Genomic DNA, 18238 nt, shown 5'->3' on the forward strand with positions numbered 1-18238 from the left:
GACACCAACTCTGGGCCGGTTTTGATGTTACCCCAGTGGTCTGTTGGCATCGGCCTTCGGGCTTGCTTGAACCCAGCGCTGGTGAAACTCTGGACCCACATCTAACGAAGCGGGTCCCTTGCCTGTTCACGTGTGGCAGTTGTTCATCGGCGTCGGTTTAAGCGAGACTGCATCTGCTGACGAGGAAACTAAACGCCGAAACAGGTCCCGGAGTTTGCCTACGTGACTTTACCGAAAAAGCTAAAGAGTATGGACCCTTGCAGTTACGAAAACTTCAAATCTAGAAACACCAACAAAAGTAATGGGTTTTTAAAATGATGGGTTTAAAAAAACCCATCAAATGTGGGGACAGATTTGGGAGCGAGGCGTTATTACCTTGCTGATCTTGTACATGTTCATGAGTGGCCAGAGTGTCTGCGCGTGTAATCTGCTCCAGCCATTCAGCTCGCACGTGTGTGACGAGGTGGCCCGCAGCCTTTAAAACGAGGGAGTTCACAACCACACCCCGTCCTCGCTTCACAGCTGCTCCCTCCGACGCTTCTCTCTCTCTCTCATTCCATCTCTGCTGCTGCTGCTCCACCGTTTCGCTCACTTGCTCTCCGTCGCTGACCTCTCTCGCTGCCGACGTCGCAAATTGGCTCTTCCCAGTGCTCAACATGGCCACGACTCGGACAATCCACCTGCAGCTGGACAAGGTCCTGGAGGAGGTCTTCGTCCTGGGCACTGAGCTGGTCATGGACATGTACCAGTGAGTGACACATGGAGCTGTGTGTGTGTACCAGTGAGTGACACATGGAGCTGTGTGTGTGTACCAGTGAGTGACACATGGAGCTGTGTGTGTGTGTACCAGTGAGTGACACATGGAGCTGTGTGTGTGTGTACCAGTGAGTGACACATGGAGCTGTGTGTGTGTGTACCAGTGAGTGACACATGGAGCTGTGTGTGTGTACCAGTGAGTGACACATGGAGCTGTGTGTGTGTACCAGTGAGTGACACATGGAGCTGTGTGTGTGTGTACCAGTGAGTGACACATGGAGCTGTGTGTGTGTACCAGTGAGTGACACATGGAGCTTTGTGTGTGTACCAGTGAGTGACACATGGAGCTGTGTGTGTGTACCAGTGAGTGACACATGGAGCTTTGTGTGTGTACCAGTGAGTGACACGTGGAGCTGTGTGTGTGTACCAGTGAGTGATACATGGAGCTGTGTGTGTACCAGTGAGTGACACGTGGAGCTGTGTGTGTGTACCAGTGAGTGACACATGGAGCTGTGTGTGTGTACCAGTGAGTGACACGTGGAGCTGTGTGTGTACCAGTGAGTGATACATGGAGCTGTGTGTGTACCAGTGAGTGACACGTGGAGCTGTGTGTGTGTACCAGTGAGTGACACATGGAGCTGTGTGTGTGTACCAGTGAGTGACACATGGAGCTGTGTGTGTGTACCAGTGAGTGACACATGGAGCTGTGTGTGTGTGTACCAGTGAGTGACACATGGAGCTGTGTGTGTACCAGTGAGTGACACATGGAGCTGTGTGTGTGTACCAGCGAGTGACACATGGAGCTGTGTGTGTGTACCAGTGAGTGACACATGGAGCTGTGTGCGTGTGCAATTATGTTCTAGGGTTGCTTATTAATGGTCATCCAAGTATTTATTTAAAAACAAGTAATGACCCAGTTTTATGAGAGTGTTTTGGTCTTTAGTCTTTCATTTATTTTCGTCATATTTAGCAGTCAGGCCCCATTTATTTGTGAACGAATGCTTCTCCAAGCTCCTGCTACCATCTCTCGTGGTCTTCATGACCGTCAATGCCATGGGGCTGATCTGTTGGTGTGGAAAGCTAATTTGTCCAATTTGAAAATCACGTGATCTAAAGCAGAGATGGTAAACCGTGGCTACGCACACAATTCTGCCTCCTGATTCTCAACCGAACGATGGGTTCCATCCTTCTGGACAGGTTAACCCCACGTGTTCATCGGCATTTCACACACACACACAAAAATGCGTAGCTTTTCAACACGTCATTGCCAGGTGGCTCATTCGTTTTTATTCGGATCTGGACTCTCAAAACGGAATCTTGAATGCGTGACAACAAACGTAGAGAAACACGAGGCGACCTGTCGACAAAATGAAATTCGCATTCCAAAGACAAGAAGTGTATTGGAAACACCTTGAGCAAGTTTCGCGGAGCAATGCAGGCAGACGAATTGCATGATAGGGGTTCAGATGCGAGGTATCTCGATGCTCGGGGTCCTTTTAAAGAATGACATAGCTGGAGCCGAAGCAGACAGGTCTAACACACAATGGCATAGACAAAGATGTCCCGTATAGCCTTAGCAGAACTGTTGGGGCAAGTGCTGTTAGCGAGCACCTATGAAGGCCGGCCGCCTTTGTCTCCCTAGTGGCGATGTTTACACACCGCACCAGGTACTCATTTGAGGCTGAGTCGACCTAGGGGAAGCCCAGGACCGGTTCAGATAATCGTCACCGATGTTGGGTTGGCCGTGAGCGGGAAACGAACTCGGGTGGCTGGTAGTGCGGCGAGATAACCGCTAAGCCACCGCTCCCCAGAGGTACATGCACATGCGCATGTACACATGCACATGTGCATGTACACATGTGTACATACACATACAGCCCTTTTGTCAATCCACTGCTGGACGAGGGCCTCACCACAGCGTGCAGATCATGGCATTTATTTCACCATACTTCATCACACTTGTCAGTGCGAGTCGGTTAAGGAGGGAGCATCGGTGTTGGCGCATAGTACAGTTCCAACAATATATTTTGCTGCATCGCTTTCTCCTGACAACCATTGCCCCAACTATACCATACGTAGTCCACAGCATTTGCACGATACAGGTTGCTTCACTAATAGATAACCCACCAAAATTAATAGGGGAGAGGGGGGGCGAAATCAAGGATAAAACGACGTTAATTTCAGAACATCTGCACATCTCCCACCGGTCACAATGCACACTCACGAAATCTCTGTAACGCTGAGGTCGTGACTGTTTTTCTATGTTTAATTCCTTGTTGCTGCGTGCCCCCTGTTAACCGTTCCCGTCCCGTTGTAATGTGCACCGATTATCTCTTCTTTATTGAAGGAACGTAGAATTAAGACCGATCGATTGGTTGTAAAAATATTGAGAAATCGCTTGGACAATAATCAATTAATCTCCAGTTGAGAAGATGGTAAGATTCATAATAAAGGTTAAGATTGTATGAGGGTGTATCATTAAAAGGGCTTTTCTGTATATATAAAACAACAAATTACATATATTACAGAATTTCATTTCATGCAGTCTGTTTTATATCAGCCAGAATAATTCCACGGTCACTGCTTAATTTCAACCGGAATGTCCCGCACGCCACTTGCATCCGGCCTTTGTTTTGTCTTCGTGAAATTCGTTTGACGTTACGTTTAATGAAAACCACGCGCTGACAACGGTGGCACGTCCATTCATATAATGTTTATTAACCTTTCGATTTAAAGCTTTCGTGACTGCAGGGATTCATCTTCTTGGTTCTTTCGGTAAAGTCACGTAGAAGGGAAGTAATAAAATAATAAAAATAAAACATAATAAAATAATTCTCACGACGTTTCGGCCACAATGCAAGCAGCCGTCCTCAGGTGAAAACCAGGTCTGTCGAGGCGACAGCGTCTGAATGAAACAGCACACGAGCTTGGAGGATTATCCTGCATAATGCGCATGCATATGTAGTACTAATCACATTTCTGCATTCCCCATAAATATGCTAAAATTCCTCTTGATATGCAAATTCCTTTGTCAAGGCGCCCAGCTTATATATATGCTTCAAGCTCGTGTGCTGTTTCATTCAGACGCTGTCGCCTCAACAGACCTGATTTTCACCTGAGGACGGCTGCTTGCGTTGTGGCCGAAACGTCGTGAGAATTATTTTATTATGTTTTATTTTTATTATTTTATTATGTCCCTTCTACGTGACTTTACCAAAAGAACCAAGAAGAAGGTTTATTAACCTGTTGATATTATTATATGAATGTAGGGTACAATAATATGGGATTATTATACATAGACTTGAGTGGTAGTGTCTTACGCCAATAAGCCCGACTCCAAATAAGCCTGAGAGCAGTGTTCCGGAAAACACCGAGTGACAAATTAATCACTGCAACTCAGAAGTTTTGTGTTGATAATTCATAAGGGGGCCTGAGGGCATGTCTGGCTTGGTGCAGACAATGCAAGGTTGAGGCTTGCATTTCTCAAGACACTCTGCCTCTGGCAGGAGGCTGCATAACTTCAAATCTAGATTGCATAAAAACTTTTCACAAGTGGGGTTATGACAGCAATAAATTAAATCCAGCGATTTTAATGTTTATCTTGTAAAAAAAATACCTGAGGTGGAAGTGCCTAGCCATCAATAGTTAACGGCTTCAGTTTTATGTTGATTTTACACTTCAAAATGTAAAGATATTTGCCCACTGATTTTGTACAGCGGCAAATTTATACAATATATAAACCGATATTGTCGAACGTAAAAAATCAACAAGGCAGGCACATCAGGTTGGTGCATAAAGTTTATCTAACTAATGATCTTTGAAGCCCGAAGCAAAATTACAAATAAACAGATCGTCTTGGCTCTTCACACATTAAACAATTCTCGTCTGACGTAGCGACTATTTTAACACACCTTGTAAAACTCTCATTCCACATTTCCTGGACGACATTTGAATATTTCAGCTATCACAAACTAATCCGAGTGCAGAAATCCTGTTTTCACATTTACACCACAACAGCTGAACACACTGAACTCAACATTCGCAAAACTCACATGAGCCCCAGGAGACATTTCTGGTGACCCACAATGCGTGCAATAGCCAGCTGGAACTAACTGGCCGCACACGACCCGTACCACTCGAGAATCATCATTCCATTAGGTTCTGGAACTGACGATTGAAGGCAGGACGTCCACTGTAAGGGGGTTGTCCTCTCCACTTAACGTCCGGCCTCACCTCTCTCCTGATCTCTCTCCCCTCACCTCCCCCCTCCCCTCAGCTGTCCCCTAACCTCCCCTCTACCCTGCTCCCTCCTCCTCTCCCCTCCCCTCAGCTCACCCCTCACCTCACCTCTCCACTACCCTCACCTCTCCCATCCCCTCACCTCACCTCTCCACTCACCTCTCCCCTCACCTCACATCTCCCCTCAGCTCACCCCTCACCTACCCTCACCTCTCTCCTACCCTCACCTATCCCCTCCTCTCCCCTCAGCTCTCCCCTCACCTCAGCTCTCCCCGCACCTCCACTCACCTTACCTCCCCTCACCACACCTCTCTTCTCCCCTAACCTCACCGCTCCTCTCCGCTCCCCTCAGCTCTCCCCTCACCTCTCCCCTCCCCTCCTCTCCCCTCACCTCGCCTCTCCCCTACCCTCACACCTCTCCCCTCCCCTCATCTCTCCTCGCCTTTCTCCTCCTCCACTCTCCCAGCTGTGTCCATATCCCCCACGGTGCCATGGGTCGTCATACCCACTCATGGACTCCATTCCACACGACAGAAGTCTCCGCAATTCAACAACCCAACGTGTCGTTACACACCAGGCATCTCCGTCACCCCTTCCCTCACCTGTGATATATCTGAATCTGAACTATTAGGTGCGTTTTCATGGAATTGGACCCTGGTCGCCAGGTTAAAATCGCAGCGCGCTATCAATGTGCGCCGCTGCTCCCCTGTCCTAGCTAACAATATGATATCCTTCTGGTCCCGTGACAGCTGTCTTCTCTGCTGCACATGATGGCATGTGGCTTGAGCACTTTGTCATCTGGCCATGGGTGATTTGAGGGGTGTCCGGGAAGAGACACGTGATAACCCACAGAACCTCACTGTCAAGGAGAGTTACCTACTTGAGAGTAGGTGGATTTAGCGGATGAAACCTTCGAAATAAGTCAATTTTTAAGCCATATGTGGGGAAATTATACGTAAAGAAACTATTCAGAGTGCATTGTAAAGTGTTAAAATGATGTTTGTATAGGATATATTTCATCATATATGTACGTGGGTTCTCGAGATTTCTTTCCCAGATCACCCTTCGTTTCACATAAACTAAAGTTACGAAATGTCCTGGTCTGGGCATGACAGTACCAGTTCCATCACAAAAGGCTGTCCTGGCGTCACGAAGCTTTCGTGAAAGTGACAATTTGGTCCCCACTTTAAAAAGGTCTGGTCTCATATGCTCGATCTCGCGATACGATTTAAGCCAATTGGCAGGCCGTGTATGGCGGGGTAAAGCGTGTGTTAGTTTAACACGTAGGCTTTCGCGACCAATATTATTAATAATAAAGTTTTTGGGTTTGATCGCGTTATTTATAAATGTGTCGTAACCTCCACCACCCGACACGGCCAATCAGCAAAACAGTGTCATGTTGACAAAAGACAACGTTATCAAAATCATGTTCTGCCAGTGCCGACAGTTGTGTTTCAGATAATTTAATATTTCTTTGGTGTTCTTTTAGTCTTACACTGATGTTACGTCCCGTCTGTCCAATATAGCATTTTGAATAAAGTGTGGGTGCTCCCACCTGTTAACGGGACGTTCGACTGGCGCGGAAGAATAGGCTTAAAACACCCTCCACAGGGGCTCTGCTAAGAGATCCCTCCAGCCGAGGCCCTTCTCTCAGCAGCACAAACCGCAGGGCCGCACCAGCCCCGTCGCTGCGTTACACATCGTGAGGTTGCTCGTGTGGACGTCTCTGACATTGCTACCGTCCGCCCGCTCACAGGTTGGCACCGCCTGGCGCCGTGACCTTCTCGGTGAGCGCCAGCGCCGACGTGACGTGCTGGGTGAACACGCCGACCGGCGTGGCCCAGCCCGAGCCACACGGTCGCGTGGCCGTGGGGACCCAGGTGCACGCGCAGGTGCTCACGCCCAGCCAGGAGCTCGGCGACAAGAAGGTGAGGGCGTGACGCACGCGCACGCACACAGACGCACACACGCACGCGCACACACACGCACGCGCGCATTGCAGGTCGCACGGTTGCTGCGTCTGAGAGTCATCTCAGTCGGGCAATCCGTGGCACCGTGGGTCTGTCCAGCGAAGCTTCGACACTTCGCGTGGCCTCGAAGTGCACCTGGCCTGGCACAGGCGCCGTGGTGACGTCGCCACCACTTAGTGGTGAATGGCCGTTGTTGTTGTTGTGTGTGCGTGTGCGTTCGTCAATTTGCGGGGAACGGTGGCGCAGTGATAAGTGCTCTGCGCTACGAACTCGGCATTCTGAGTTCGATTCCCGTTCACGGCCATCACCGGTGACGATTATCTGAACTGATCCTAGGCCTCCCCTAGGTCGACTCAGCCTCAAATGAGTACCTGGTGCGGTGTATAAACATTGCCACGCAGGAGACAAAGGCGGCCGGGCGTGGTGCTGGCCGCCCACCCCCTCGTGTGTTGTACCGGCCTTCATCGGTGCTTGCTAGCAGCACTTGTCCCAAAAAGTATGTTAAGGCTATACGGGGGATCTTTGGTAATTTGTTTATTGACCTTTCCTGTAACTATTTCAACCACCAGCACAATTGCATCCATTCCCTACCATTAAAAATTGTCTCGAGACTCAGTGAGGCTGGCAACGGCTCGGCATGGCCTTTATCCAGATCAAGTTTGATAATAAAATCACTCGTTGCTCTGCTCGTCTGCCAATTGTGGGGAGGTGTTAAACCCTCTCTACCTTTCCACGTGGTGCCACTTATTGCAGCGGAAGGCGGTGGTGGGGGGGTCCCAATAGCGGGGATCCCCCGGCAGCCAAGGGAGAGGACGTGGGCAATCTGAATTACACGGCGGAGATGTGAGCGACGCAAAACACCTCGTTTGCGGGAGCGTTCGATGGAATCGCTACGTCGCAGGGACCGCACAGAGATTGTGACCGACGGCTTGGCGATGCCTTCACGCAAGGAGTGGATTGACTCTGAGCTTGGCTCCGCGCCTCTGAGTTGCGGCCACTACGTCTGCAAATTTGCGCGCGTTACAAATTGAACTATTATTATTATTACGGCTGATGGTGACGACCGTGGCAATTTGTTAAGTCTCGTGTATCAGATCGGAGACGTTGCACTGGCATTCGTCGTAAAGCCCTCGGTGTTGCACGCCACATACAAGCAAGCGCGTGACTGCATGGCTGTTGTGCGTTAACGGGGGAGGGGGCGGGGGGGGGGCTGCAGGGCAGAATAATTCGACGTTACGCCTGTAGACATCTAAAGACACAATGGGGATATATATAATCGTTGGGAACTAAAATTTAAGCGAAACGCCGAGTTGGAACGAACGTTGTCGGTGCGTGACAAATGCGACCCGACAAGTTTAATTTCATTAAACTCATCCCTGGCAGAATGCTGGGCGGCGTCCCAGAAAGCCCGCGTTTGATTGCATTCTTCTTCTTCCAGATCCTGCCTCTGGCAGCAGACTCTGTGGTGGGAACAGCCGTCTGTATAATTTAAACAAAATTTTGAATTTGGAGAAAGATCAGTCCAGAAGGGGGGGGGGGGGGGGGCTCCCGACTCAGCCACCGTCTTCTAAATTAATAAAGAGTATTCCCTCGTTATTCACGGACTTGCTATCCGCGATTTTGGCTGTCTGCGAATCGCATCTGGAACTGTACACGACTACTGCCATGAGAGAGATAGAAAGTGATGAGATAAAGTTATTAAGGATAAAGTGACGACAGATAAAGTGATGAGAGATAAAGTGATTAGAGATAAAGTAATCAGATATAAAGTGACGAGAGATAAAGTGATGAGAGATAAAGTGACGAGAGATAAAGTGACGAGAGATAAAGTGATGAGAGATAAAGTGATGAGAGATAAAGTGATGAGAGATAAAGTGATGAGAGATATAGTTAGGAGAGATAAAGTGATGAGAGATATAGTTAGGAGAGATAAAGTGATGAGAGATAAAGTCATGAAATATAAAGTGATTAGAGATAAAGTAATCAGAGATAAAGTTACGAGAGATAAAGTGATGAGAGATAAAGTGACGAGAGATAAAGTGATGAGAGATAAATTGATGAGAGATAAAGTGATGAGAGAGAAAGTGATGAGAAATAAAGTGATGAGAGATAAACTGATGAGAGAGATAACGTGATGGGAGATAAAGTGATGAGAGATATAGTTAGTTAAGTGATGAGAGATAAAGTAATCAGAGATAAAGTGATGAGAGATAAAGTTACGAGAGATAAAGTGATGAGAGATAAAGTGACGAGAGATAAAGTGATGAGAGATAAAGTGATGAGAGATAAAGTGATGAGAGATATAGTTAGGAGAGATAAAGTGATGAGAGATATAGTTAGGAGAGATAAAGTGATGAGAGATAAAGTCATGAAATATAAAGTGATTAGAGATAAAGTAATCAGAGATAAAGTTACGAGAGATAAAGTGATGAGAGATAAAGTGACGAGAGATAAAGTGATGAGAGATAAATTGATGAGAGATAAAGTGATGAGAGAGAAAGTGATGAGAAATAAAGTGATGAGAGATAAACTGATGAGAGAGATAACGTGATGGGAGATAAAGTGATGAGAGATATAGTTAGTTAAGTGATGAGAGATAAAGTAATCAGAGATAAAGTGATGAGAGATAAAGTTACGAGAGATAAAGTGATGAGAGATAAAGTGACGAGAGATAAAGTGATGAGAGATAAAGTGATGAGAGATAAAGTGATGAGAGAGAAAGTGATGAGAAATAAAGTGATGAGAGATAAACTGATGAGAGAGATAAAGTGATGGAGATAAAGTGATGAGAGATAAAGTGATGAGAGATAAAGTAATGAGAGATATAGTTAGTTAAGTGATGAGAGATAAAGTAATCAGAGATAAAGTGATGAGAGATAAAGTTACGAGAGATAAAGTGATGAGAGATAAAGTGATGAGATATAAAGTGATGAGAGATAAAGTGATGAGAGATAAAGTGATGAGAGATAAAGTGATGAGAAATAAAGTGATGAGAGATAAACTGATGAGAGAGATAAAGTGATGAGAGATAAAGTGATGAGAGATAAAGTGATGGGAGATAAAGTGATGGGAGATAAAGTGATGAGAGATGAAGTGATGGGAGATAAAGTGATGAGAGATAAAGTGATGAGATAAATATTCTTTCGGTCTTTCGAGATAAAGTGATGAGATAAACTATTATTTCAAACTTTAATATCCATTTTTATTTACTTCATGTTGACTATAACCAATAAAAAAAAATGTTATGATAATTTTCATGTATGTCATATCTAATGTATTTATTTAAGGTAATTCATTAAAGCAAATACGTTTTCGCAGGCCAATATCACTATCCGCGAAATTTGCTATTCACGAGCAGCTCTGGAACATATCACCCGCGGATAACGAGGGAACGCTGTAATCGAGCCAAAAATGTTGCTGCAATATTTGACAGCAGTGGCAGTTGTTCATTTCAATTTCGAAGGATGCACGAGGGACCGGAGCGGGTCATCGTGCTGCTCATTCTGTTTGGCGTTTAACATTTGTCTCCAGTTTGATTAACATTGACTGTGATGTGCCCCCCCCGCCCCCCTCCCACTCCTTTTTGTGTGGCGCTCCGACACGGTGGCCAGGAGATGTTAACTCCCTCACCTGGTCTACAGGAGGTCGTGGGTTCAATCCCGACCCTGACGCCTGCTGTATATTTGGAGATTTCGTGTCTCTATCTCTTCCAGTAGAGATGTTGACTGAGCAGTATTAGTCGCGTAACTCCCGAAGCTATCGCACGGCGCACAGACTTAAACGTTGATGTGTGATTTGCACAGACTTTCCATACGCTAGAGAGAGAGATCAAGGATGCTTTGTTTAAAATGTACTCTTACGCTCATTACGCAAATGTTCACACTGCGAGAATCGATTTTAATTTTTTTTTATATAAAATGTATGCGAATGGCATGTGAATGTTTGTGGACGGTAGTCGAGGCTAACAACGGAGAGTGGTGGCCGAAGGAGAAAAAAAACGATCTCATCGGGAGTCCGCCGAGGAGATGGAGAGCTGCGATTCGGCTCGTCTGCGGGAGCCAGGCGGTTCGCTGCGTTGGATGCCACGCGAGTCGTGACTGGATAAGATCGCGGCTGATATTATTGACTGCGTAGTGATGAAACTTGTCTTCGTTTTTTCTCTCCATTGTTTTTCAGCTGTCCATTACATTTTATGGAAAAAATGCGGACCAGGCCCTGGCAAAGGCCCAGCTCTATTTGACGGCCATCGGTGAGCAACTGCCATCCCTCGCACTCCCATAAAACATCACCCCTCGTTTTCACGAATCTTGTTCCGAACGTTCGCGATAAAAATTTGCCCTTTTTCTTAATCCACTGCTGAATGAGGTGCCTACCCCACGCTGCGTGGGTTCGTGGGGTTTACTTGCTCATCCTTCCACCACGATGGTCACGTGTGGGTTGGTGAAGGAGGGGGGGGGGGCGCTGACTCTGCCTCTTGCGCCGAAGGTTCTCTGGCACGTACGTACGCGTGCTGATCTTCTTTCGCACCGTACGCAGCCAAACCGTGCTACTCGGAGGTGCGGGGATGTCACCTTGGGTTCGGATGTGACCTTCTCCAGCGGCGGATTGACAAAATGGGCCTGTGCCACGCACACGCCGAGATGCTCGCTTCGAACGCTGCCAGGCATTGCACCGCAGGTTGATTGGAACTGGCGGGGCGCGCACACTGCGTCGCAATGTGGCACAGGAATGTTTTTCAAGTTGGGATTTGACTTTTTCTTTTGCACGAACGGGCACTGGGCTGAGGACCCTGCGGCGGGTGAGGGGAGGCAAAGGGGGGGGGGGGGGGGCGCAAACTGCGTCTGGCAGGAAAAGCAGTCGCCCGTGAAATCGTGAATGCTAACGAAGCCAGACAAACCACGTTGTTGCATAACGCCGCCAAGCATCTGCTCAGTGCGTGGGATTTTATCTCAGATATTGCCGTCTGCTTTAGGAGGGGTTTGAGTTAAGCAAGCCGGAGGAGGATTTGCGTGGTTTACGTTTAAAGTGAAAATGGTCTGCAATGGTGCGATGGGTGGAATAATCGCTGAGCTACCTGGCCATCTGATGTAAAGATCCCAAAAGCTCGGTTGCGCCGGGATGGTTCTGGTTTTAGAAATTATTTCCAGGTGACTGGAAGCATTCCAAGTAAAAAATTTTGGCTTTACTATTAAACTATAAACGAAACTACTTTTTTAAATTTTTTACCAGGAAAGGCCCACTGAGCTGTGGAGCTCTTTTTCAGAAGCGACCTGGCCACGAATTATAGCTCATCGAAGTGGCTTATCGTGTGGACATTTAGAGCAGCTAAATACTCTAAATGCGCGATGTTGACTCTAAATGTGGAGGGAAAAAACGGAGATAAATCCACGCAACCACGGCGAGAGAGAGACCCACAAACTCCATATATACAGCAGACATCAGGATCGGCATCAAACCCACGACCTCCTGTACACCAGGCGAGGTAGTTAACATCTCCTAGCCACCGTAGCGAATGGTGGGGCTACCCAAGCAATGGTGAGGTATGGCAGAAGAGTAGTGGCAGAGGAGTAGAGACGTGAGGAAGAGTGAGGAGGCCACACGACGAGTAAGTGAGTGGACAGCACGAGTGGTGTGGCGTGGTTACGTAAAAGAAGGCGAAGGGAGAAACTGGCATCTCTCACCACGTGGTCTGGTTGAGCCTGTCATAAATTGTGTCGTTGTATTGGCCACAGTGTTCAGAGCTCCAGGATTATGTACCAGTAACACGACAAACCACCTATGCAGGTGCTCGGCACGGTGCTATAAGTCACCTGTGCCGAGTTGATTTGTCCATTGGTAACGCGTCTGCTTTGAGAATGTCGTTTGCCAAACAGTGATGTGACGATGATGCCGTCCATAAATGACGTCACGTACCTATGGGGGGGGGGGGGTGTCATACATTTGTGATGATGTGTGACGAGGGGGGTGGGGTTTGATAAATGTGACGTGACATCAAAATGCGCAACTTTAAATAAATATAGACAACACGTTCTACTTAATTAAATCGACTTTTTAATAAATGTTTTCTCCTACAACATCAAAGTGCAGCGCCACATTAAATACGCACTACAATAACACCATTTTAAAGCGATTTGAAGCATGTTTTATTGGGGGGGGGGGGGGGCAGAGCTCTGACGTCATATTTTAGGGGGGGGGGTCTGACTTTTTGTGACGCCGTGTGACGAAGGGGGGGGGGGGGTAAAAAATCGTCTAAAATCGCGTGACGTCATTTATGGACGGCCCCTATAACATCAGGGTTTTAGTTTGTTGGTCACACCGTTAATAAATAATACACATCATCGTCATTATCATCAGCCATGATCCATCCGCTGCTGGATGAAGGCTTCGCCGAGCCGTTGTCATCTCTCACGGTCCTTGGAAGCAACAATTCGAATGGCACCTTCACACGCGTCGATTTCGCTGCTCCATCTTCCATGGATAATGTCCCCTTGGGCGTGTGAAGAGATTATTTGGCTGTCACTGTTGTTAGACTGAGTCACTGGCCGTCGTCTTGTCTCGCGACGTGTTCTTTTTGAGACCACGAATGACTTTAACGGGCAATATTATGTCTGGTTTCCATATGTACCCCTTCCATTCTGTATCGCTACAGTCTATCAAATATATTTAGTCTATCGGCCTATTGCTCTTCCCGAGTTCTGGTGACCAACAGCATTTTATTCATAAACACCCAAACTCTGGACGAGTATGTCCATCATTAAACACGTTTTTACTTCCTAAAATATTGCGAGATGTGCGCATGTAATTATCTTATAATTGTAAATGTTATATTCCGATGGAGTGACTTGCCATGCTCCCGGCAAATGCTGTGCACACTTGGCAGCGAGGTCGCTCAGAGTTGCGGTGTCAATGCCGACTCCGATCTGCATATTCACGTTTGGAAATATCTATTGACCCTTCATTACAGTGGTATTGATTACGTTGTCATGTTTCTGATCCACGTTATTTCCATTTACCATGCGTCATTACCACAGGTTTGGAGTGGTAGTGCGGTGGCTTAGCGCTCTGCGATCTGAGTTTGATTTCGGGTGGCGGCTAACTTAAGTCGCGAGCGATATCTGATGGGGTGCCAGGGTCTCCATTGCTTCACTGACTCGCACCAACCACGCGGTGTGAGGAGACTCGAATCCAGCAGTGGATTGACAAAAAGGGGGCTGTAGGGGTACAAGTTTGGGTTATTTATAGTGGCTATTTTGCAAGAAATGATGGAACACTCACGGGTGCTGTCCATGATGACTTGATGCTGCCTGACCGCAGTGATGATGATGATAATAATTATTTTGCACTGTCAATGAGGAGCGACTTTTTAGAGTTGCACTTCTAAGCGATGTAGCCATTTAAGTGCTTGTCTGAGAGTTGGTGAATTGCAGATAGTACACCCACCCACCGATTCATCCACTCACACGACGACATTGTCTTTGTGGTGGATGGAAGCGGGGCAGTGGTGGGGGTCACCGATGAGCTGTGTTATGGAAACCAGGCAGTGCGATATTGGCGGTTGTCGTCTCGCTGATCAGGTGTTTGTCGGGAGCGTTGATAAAATCCAACAAAATTAGTCCAACGCCATCGCGACGCTGGCAATTCGCGCCACGCGGAGTTTGCACTCGCCTTGTTTCCAAGACGGCTTCTTTCTGACCGCGGTGGGAATGCGCCTCCGCTGTTGCAGGCCTCTCTCTGGATGTGGACGCCGACCGGGATGGCATTGTGGAACACAACAACCCCAAAAAGGTAGGCCTCCGGTCACAGCAGCGCGGGTTCGGTCGGCGTAGGCCAGAGGTCGCAAACGGGTTTTGATTCCTTACCCGTACCCGGCCGCACCAGGGTCGCAAATGGGTACTTGTACCCGGCTGGGTACGGGTAGCCGGGTATCGGGTACCCGGTTGCGACCTCTGGGCACGAAGTGTCACCGCTGCCCCCCCGCTCGCGACTTAAGTTAGCCTGTACCCGGCCGGGTACAGGTACCCATTCCCTACCCGTACCCCACCCGAAATGAGTGACAAACGGTTACTCACCAGTGACTCACGGCCTACCCGTACCCGTCCGCACCAGGGTCGCAAACGGCTACCCGTATCCGTACCCGGCCGTGTACGGGTAGCCGGGTATCGGGTAGGGTACGGGTATCGGGTACCCGGTTGCGACCTCTGGCGTAGGCCCTGGCGCAAGCAATGGAACGAACCCCCCCCCCCCCCTCTGCCGTGTTCTTCCACTGCCACCACCACCACCCAATTCCGCTTCAGTGCAGAATCACTGAACTGAAATTGATAGCTTGAAAGCATTTAGAGCGGGGCCCTTGAACATGCGGGGCCCGTAGCATATGTATATGTTATTAATTTTAATTTCATTTTTTACCTTCGAGACTTTACCGAAAAAACTAAGAGTATGAATCCTTGCAGTCACGAAAGCTTCAAATCTAGAATTATATGTAGCTACGTTTGCTACTGGGATAAACCGGCACTGGCCTCACGTCTCCGCGTGGCCATGTCGTGTCTGGCACGAGCGAGCGCATCTCCAACGATGCGGGCCGAGGCGACCTGTTGTCACGTCAACACTTCACATCACACTTTAGCCACCGACCGATGGAGCTGTGTGACGCTGCCCACCACCAACTCCTCTCGATTCCCAACAATGTGCCGCCACCCTCCGTAAATGCCAAAGGTGCCTACGTTGATAGCCGGCCGTGTCAGGGCCCCCCAGCCAACCGCCATCACTTGCCCCCCCCCCACACCCACGTCCCACCTTCATAGGCTGCACCACGTGCACGCGCGTCGTCTCCATTCTCCGATTAGCACGGTCGGCTACGTACGGTGTCAAAGAAGTTCAACATACTCTTTGGTTCTTTCGGTAAAGTCGCGTAGGTAGAAATAAAATAAAACAAATCACGACGTTTCGATCGCAACACAAGCGGTCGTCATCAGGTGGCTAAGAGATGTGTGGAAACCCTCTCTGTAGAGATGGTTCAATCTTGATTTGAAGCTGTTAGTCGCCTGATGAAGATTGCTTGTGTTGCGATCGAAACGTCGTGATTTATTTTATTTTATTTCTACCTACGTGACTTTACCGAAAGAACCAAAGAGTATGGATTCCTGGAGTCACGAAAGCTTCAAATCAAGTTCAACATACGTGTTCGTATCTTTATACCGCACACGGCCTGGTTTTAGATCACCCCCCCAATCCAAAAGGAGACAACATTGTGGCCACGTCTGGTGACGGCTACGTCCCGTGACATGCGAGGCATGACGAGAGGGAATGACGGTGGCCATCGCGCCTTTTGATGTCTAGGAAATCGCCTTCATTTGTGCGTTGGTATCAGCCTAATTTGTTTTCCAAGCCGTAAACGTGCTCTAAACATTATTGATTCATCTGATGTATTTTTTCGCCGTTTAACGAAGAGAGAGGGAAAAGAAGGTGCGTTATAATTGCTTGCATGCGTGACGGCTGTGGGGTTTTTTAGTTGTTGATTTTCCTCCACCGCTCGTTCAGAATGCAGACGCGAACCTGCACTTGCTCGCCTCGAAAGTCTGCCAGCCACCGATTATGTAACACACAGAGCGCTGGTCGGGGCTTTGTTGGCACGCTGACAGGAGACAGGGCATCAGCCATATGCCACGCGCACTCCAATGCCAAGTCTCACTAAGTTGCCTAGGGGGTGGCAGGGGGGTGACTGCACTTATCGCTTGTCTAGGAGTTGGCAATTTAATGAATGAGCACAAATGCTTATCGGGGTTAATGTGGGCGAAAGTTTTCTTGATGTGATTTGTTGTTGTTGTTGTTTAGTTAAACTTCAACAGCGTCCTAGGCAGCAGGGTAACGTAACAATTGAAATTATGCAAGAAGCGGTTTAACATAAAATAACGGTTCAAAGTGACAGCGAGCTTGTATAACTTTGTTTAACACGTGACAAACCTTACTAATTCGCTGTGTCGCGTGGTGGCGGGTTTAACGACACAATATATTTACGCGATCTAACCTATAAAACCTTTATTATAAATCAAATATAATTTCGGATCACAGATAATTGGCGTGAAGTGATAAACGACTAGTTTATGACTTGATGAATCGTCACTTTCAAGTTGTGCAGAAGAATAGTCACGATTTGGCGTCGCTATTCGATTCAAGAATACATTTTTGAATGCCTTACTTTTTACCCCACTCGTTTGTATTGTACGCATATAAATTGTTATTTCTTCTTTGTATATTTTCGTTTGCTCTATTAGCCTAGAAGTAACATTCGTATGGTGCATAATTTACATCAAGCCTAATGGCTGTGGCGCTACATTGTCAGCAGAGGGCTGTGTAGCAACATTCCATTGTTGTACTGTACTATGCTCCAATGTCTATGTCCGCTGCCTTTACGAACCGGGGTGGTGACGTATGGTCAAACAATTCGCATGACCCACACAATGTGGGGGAGCTCTCATCCAGCAGTGGATTGACAAAGGGCTGCGTACAGTGCATGCACATTATATTTCAGTCTGAGATATAGTCATCAATAAATGGCATCGTGATCACAAAGCCTACGTGTTAAAGTGATCACAACCGTTTATTGTAATCGATCAACCGTTTGCTACCGAATGGCGAAGCAGCACAAATCACGGTTAATACGTGTAAAGCCAACATGCAAGGATATTGTTAGACAGTTCTTTAATATACACGAATTTAAACAGAGGCAAATGAAAGTATTGTTTGTCTGAATCATAGCATGAAAAACGAGAATAGAGTTTCCCCTTTCTGGCAATAAACTCGACTACAATACACGACATACGCGACACCACTATACTAAATTGAAAACTAATTTCTTCAGAACTGCTTTTTGTGTTTAGTTTGTTGTCCTTTCCCCCACTCCCGGCACCTCCGATTAGCACGGTTGGAAATGTACGGTGCAAAAGAAGTTTAACGTACGTACATACATACACACACGTGATAATGCGCGTGTGTGTGTGTGGGGAGCGGTAGTGTAGCGGTTAGCGCTACGCTGCGCTACGAACCCGGTGACCCGAGTTCGATTGCCGCTCACGGCCAACACCAGTGACGATTATCTGAACCGCTCCTGGGCCTCCCCTAGGTCTACTCACCCTAAAATGAGTACCTGGTGCGATGTGTAAACATCGCCACTAGGGAGACAAAGGCGGCCGGGCGTGGTGTTGGCTACCCAACTCCCTCGTGTGCCATAGTGCCGGCCTTCATAGGTGCTGCTCGCGAACAGAACTTGCGCCAAC

At 47.7% G+C, this 18238-nt stretch overlaps 1 protein-coding gene across 1 annotated transcript in view; it reads left to right on the forward strand.

Moving 5' to 3' along the window:
* Positions 1-593: 593 nt before the first annotated feature.
* Positions 594-18238, forward strand: part of LOC144731845 (protein-arginine deiminase type-2-like) — a 43656-nt gene continuing 26011 nt past the window's right edge. The window contains exons 1-4 of the mRNA XM_078613127.1: positions 594-748; positions 6752-6923; positions 11142-11214; positions 14689-14750. Coding sequence (XP_078469253.1) covers positions 657-748; positions 6752-6923; positions 11142-11214; positions 14689-14750 — 399 coding nt within the window. The 5' untranslated portion in view covers positions 594-656. The remainder of the gene's footprint in view (positions 749-6751; positions 6924-11141; positions 11215-14688; positions 14751-18238) is intronic.

Source organism: Lampetra planeri, chromosome 40 (assembly GCF_965212315.1).
Source record: "Lampetra planeri chromosome 40, kcLamPlan1.2.h2, whole genome shotgun sequence".
In the NCBI taxonomy this organism is placed as follows: Eukaryota; Metazoa; Chordata; class Hyperoartia; order Petromyzontiformes; family Petromyzontidae; genus Lampetra; species Lampetra planeri.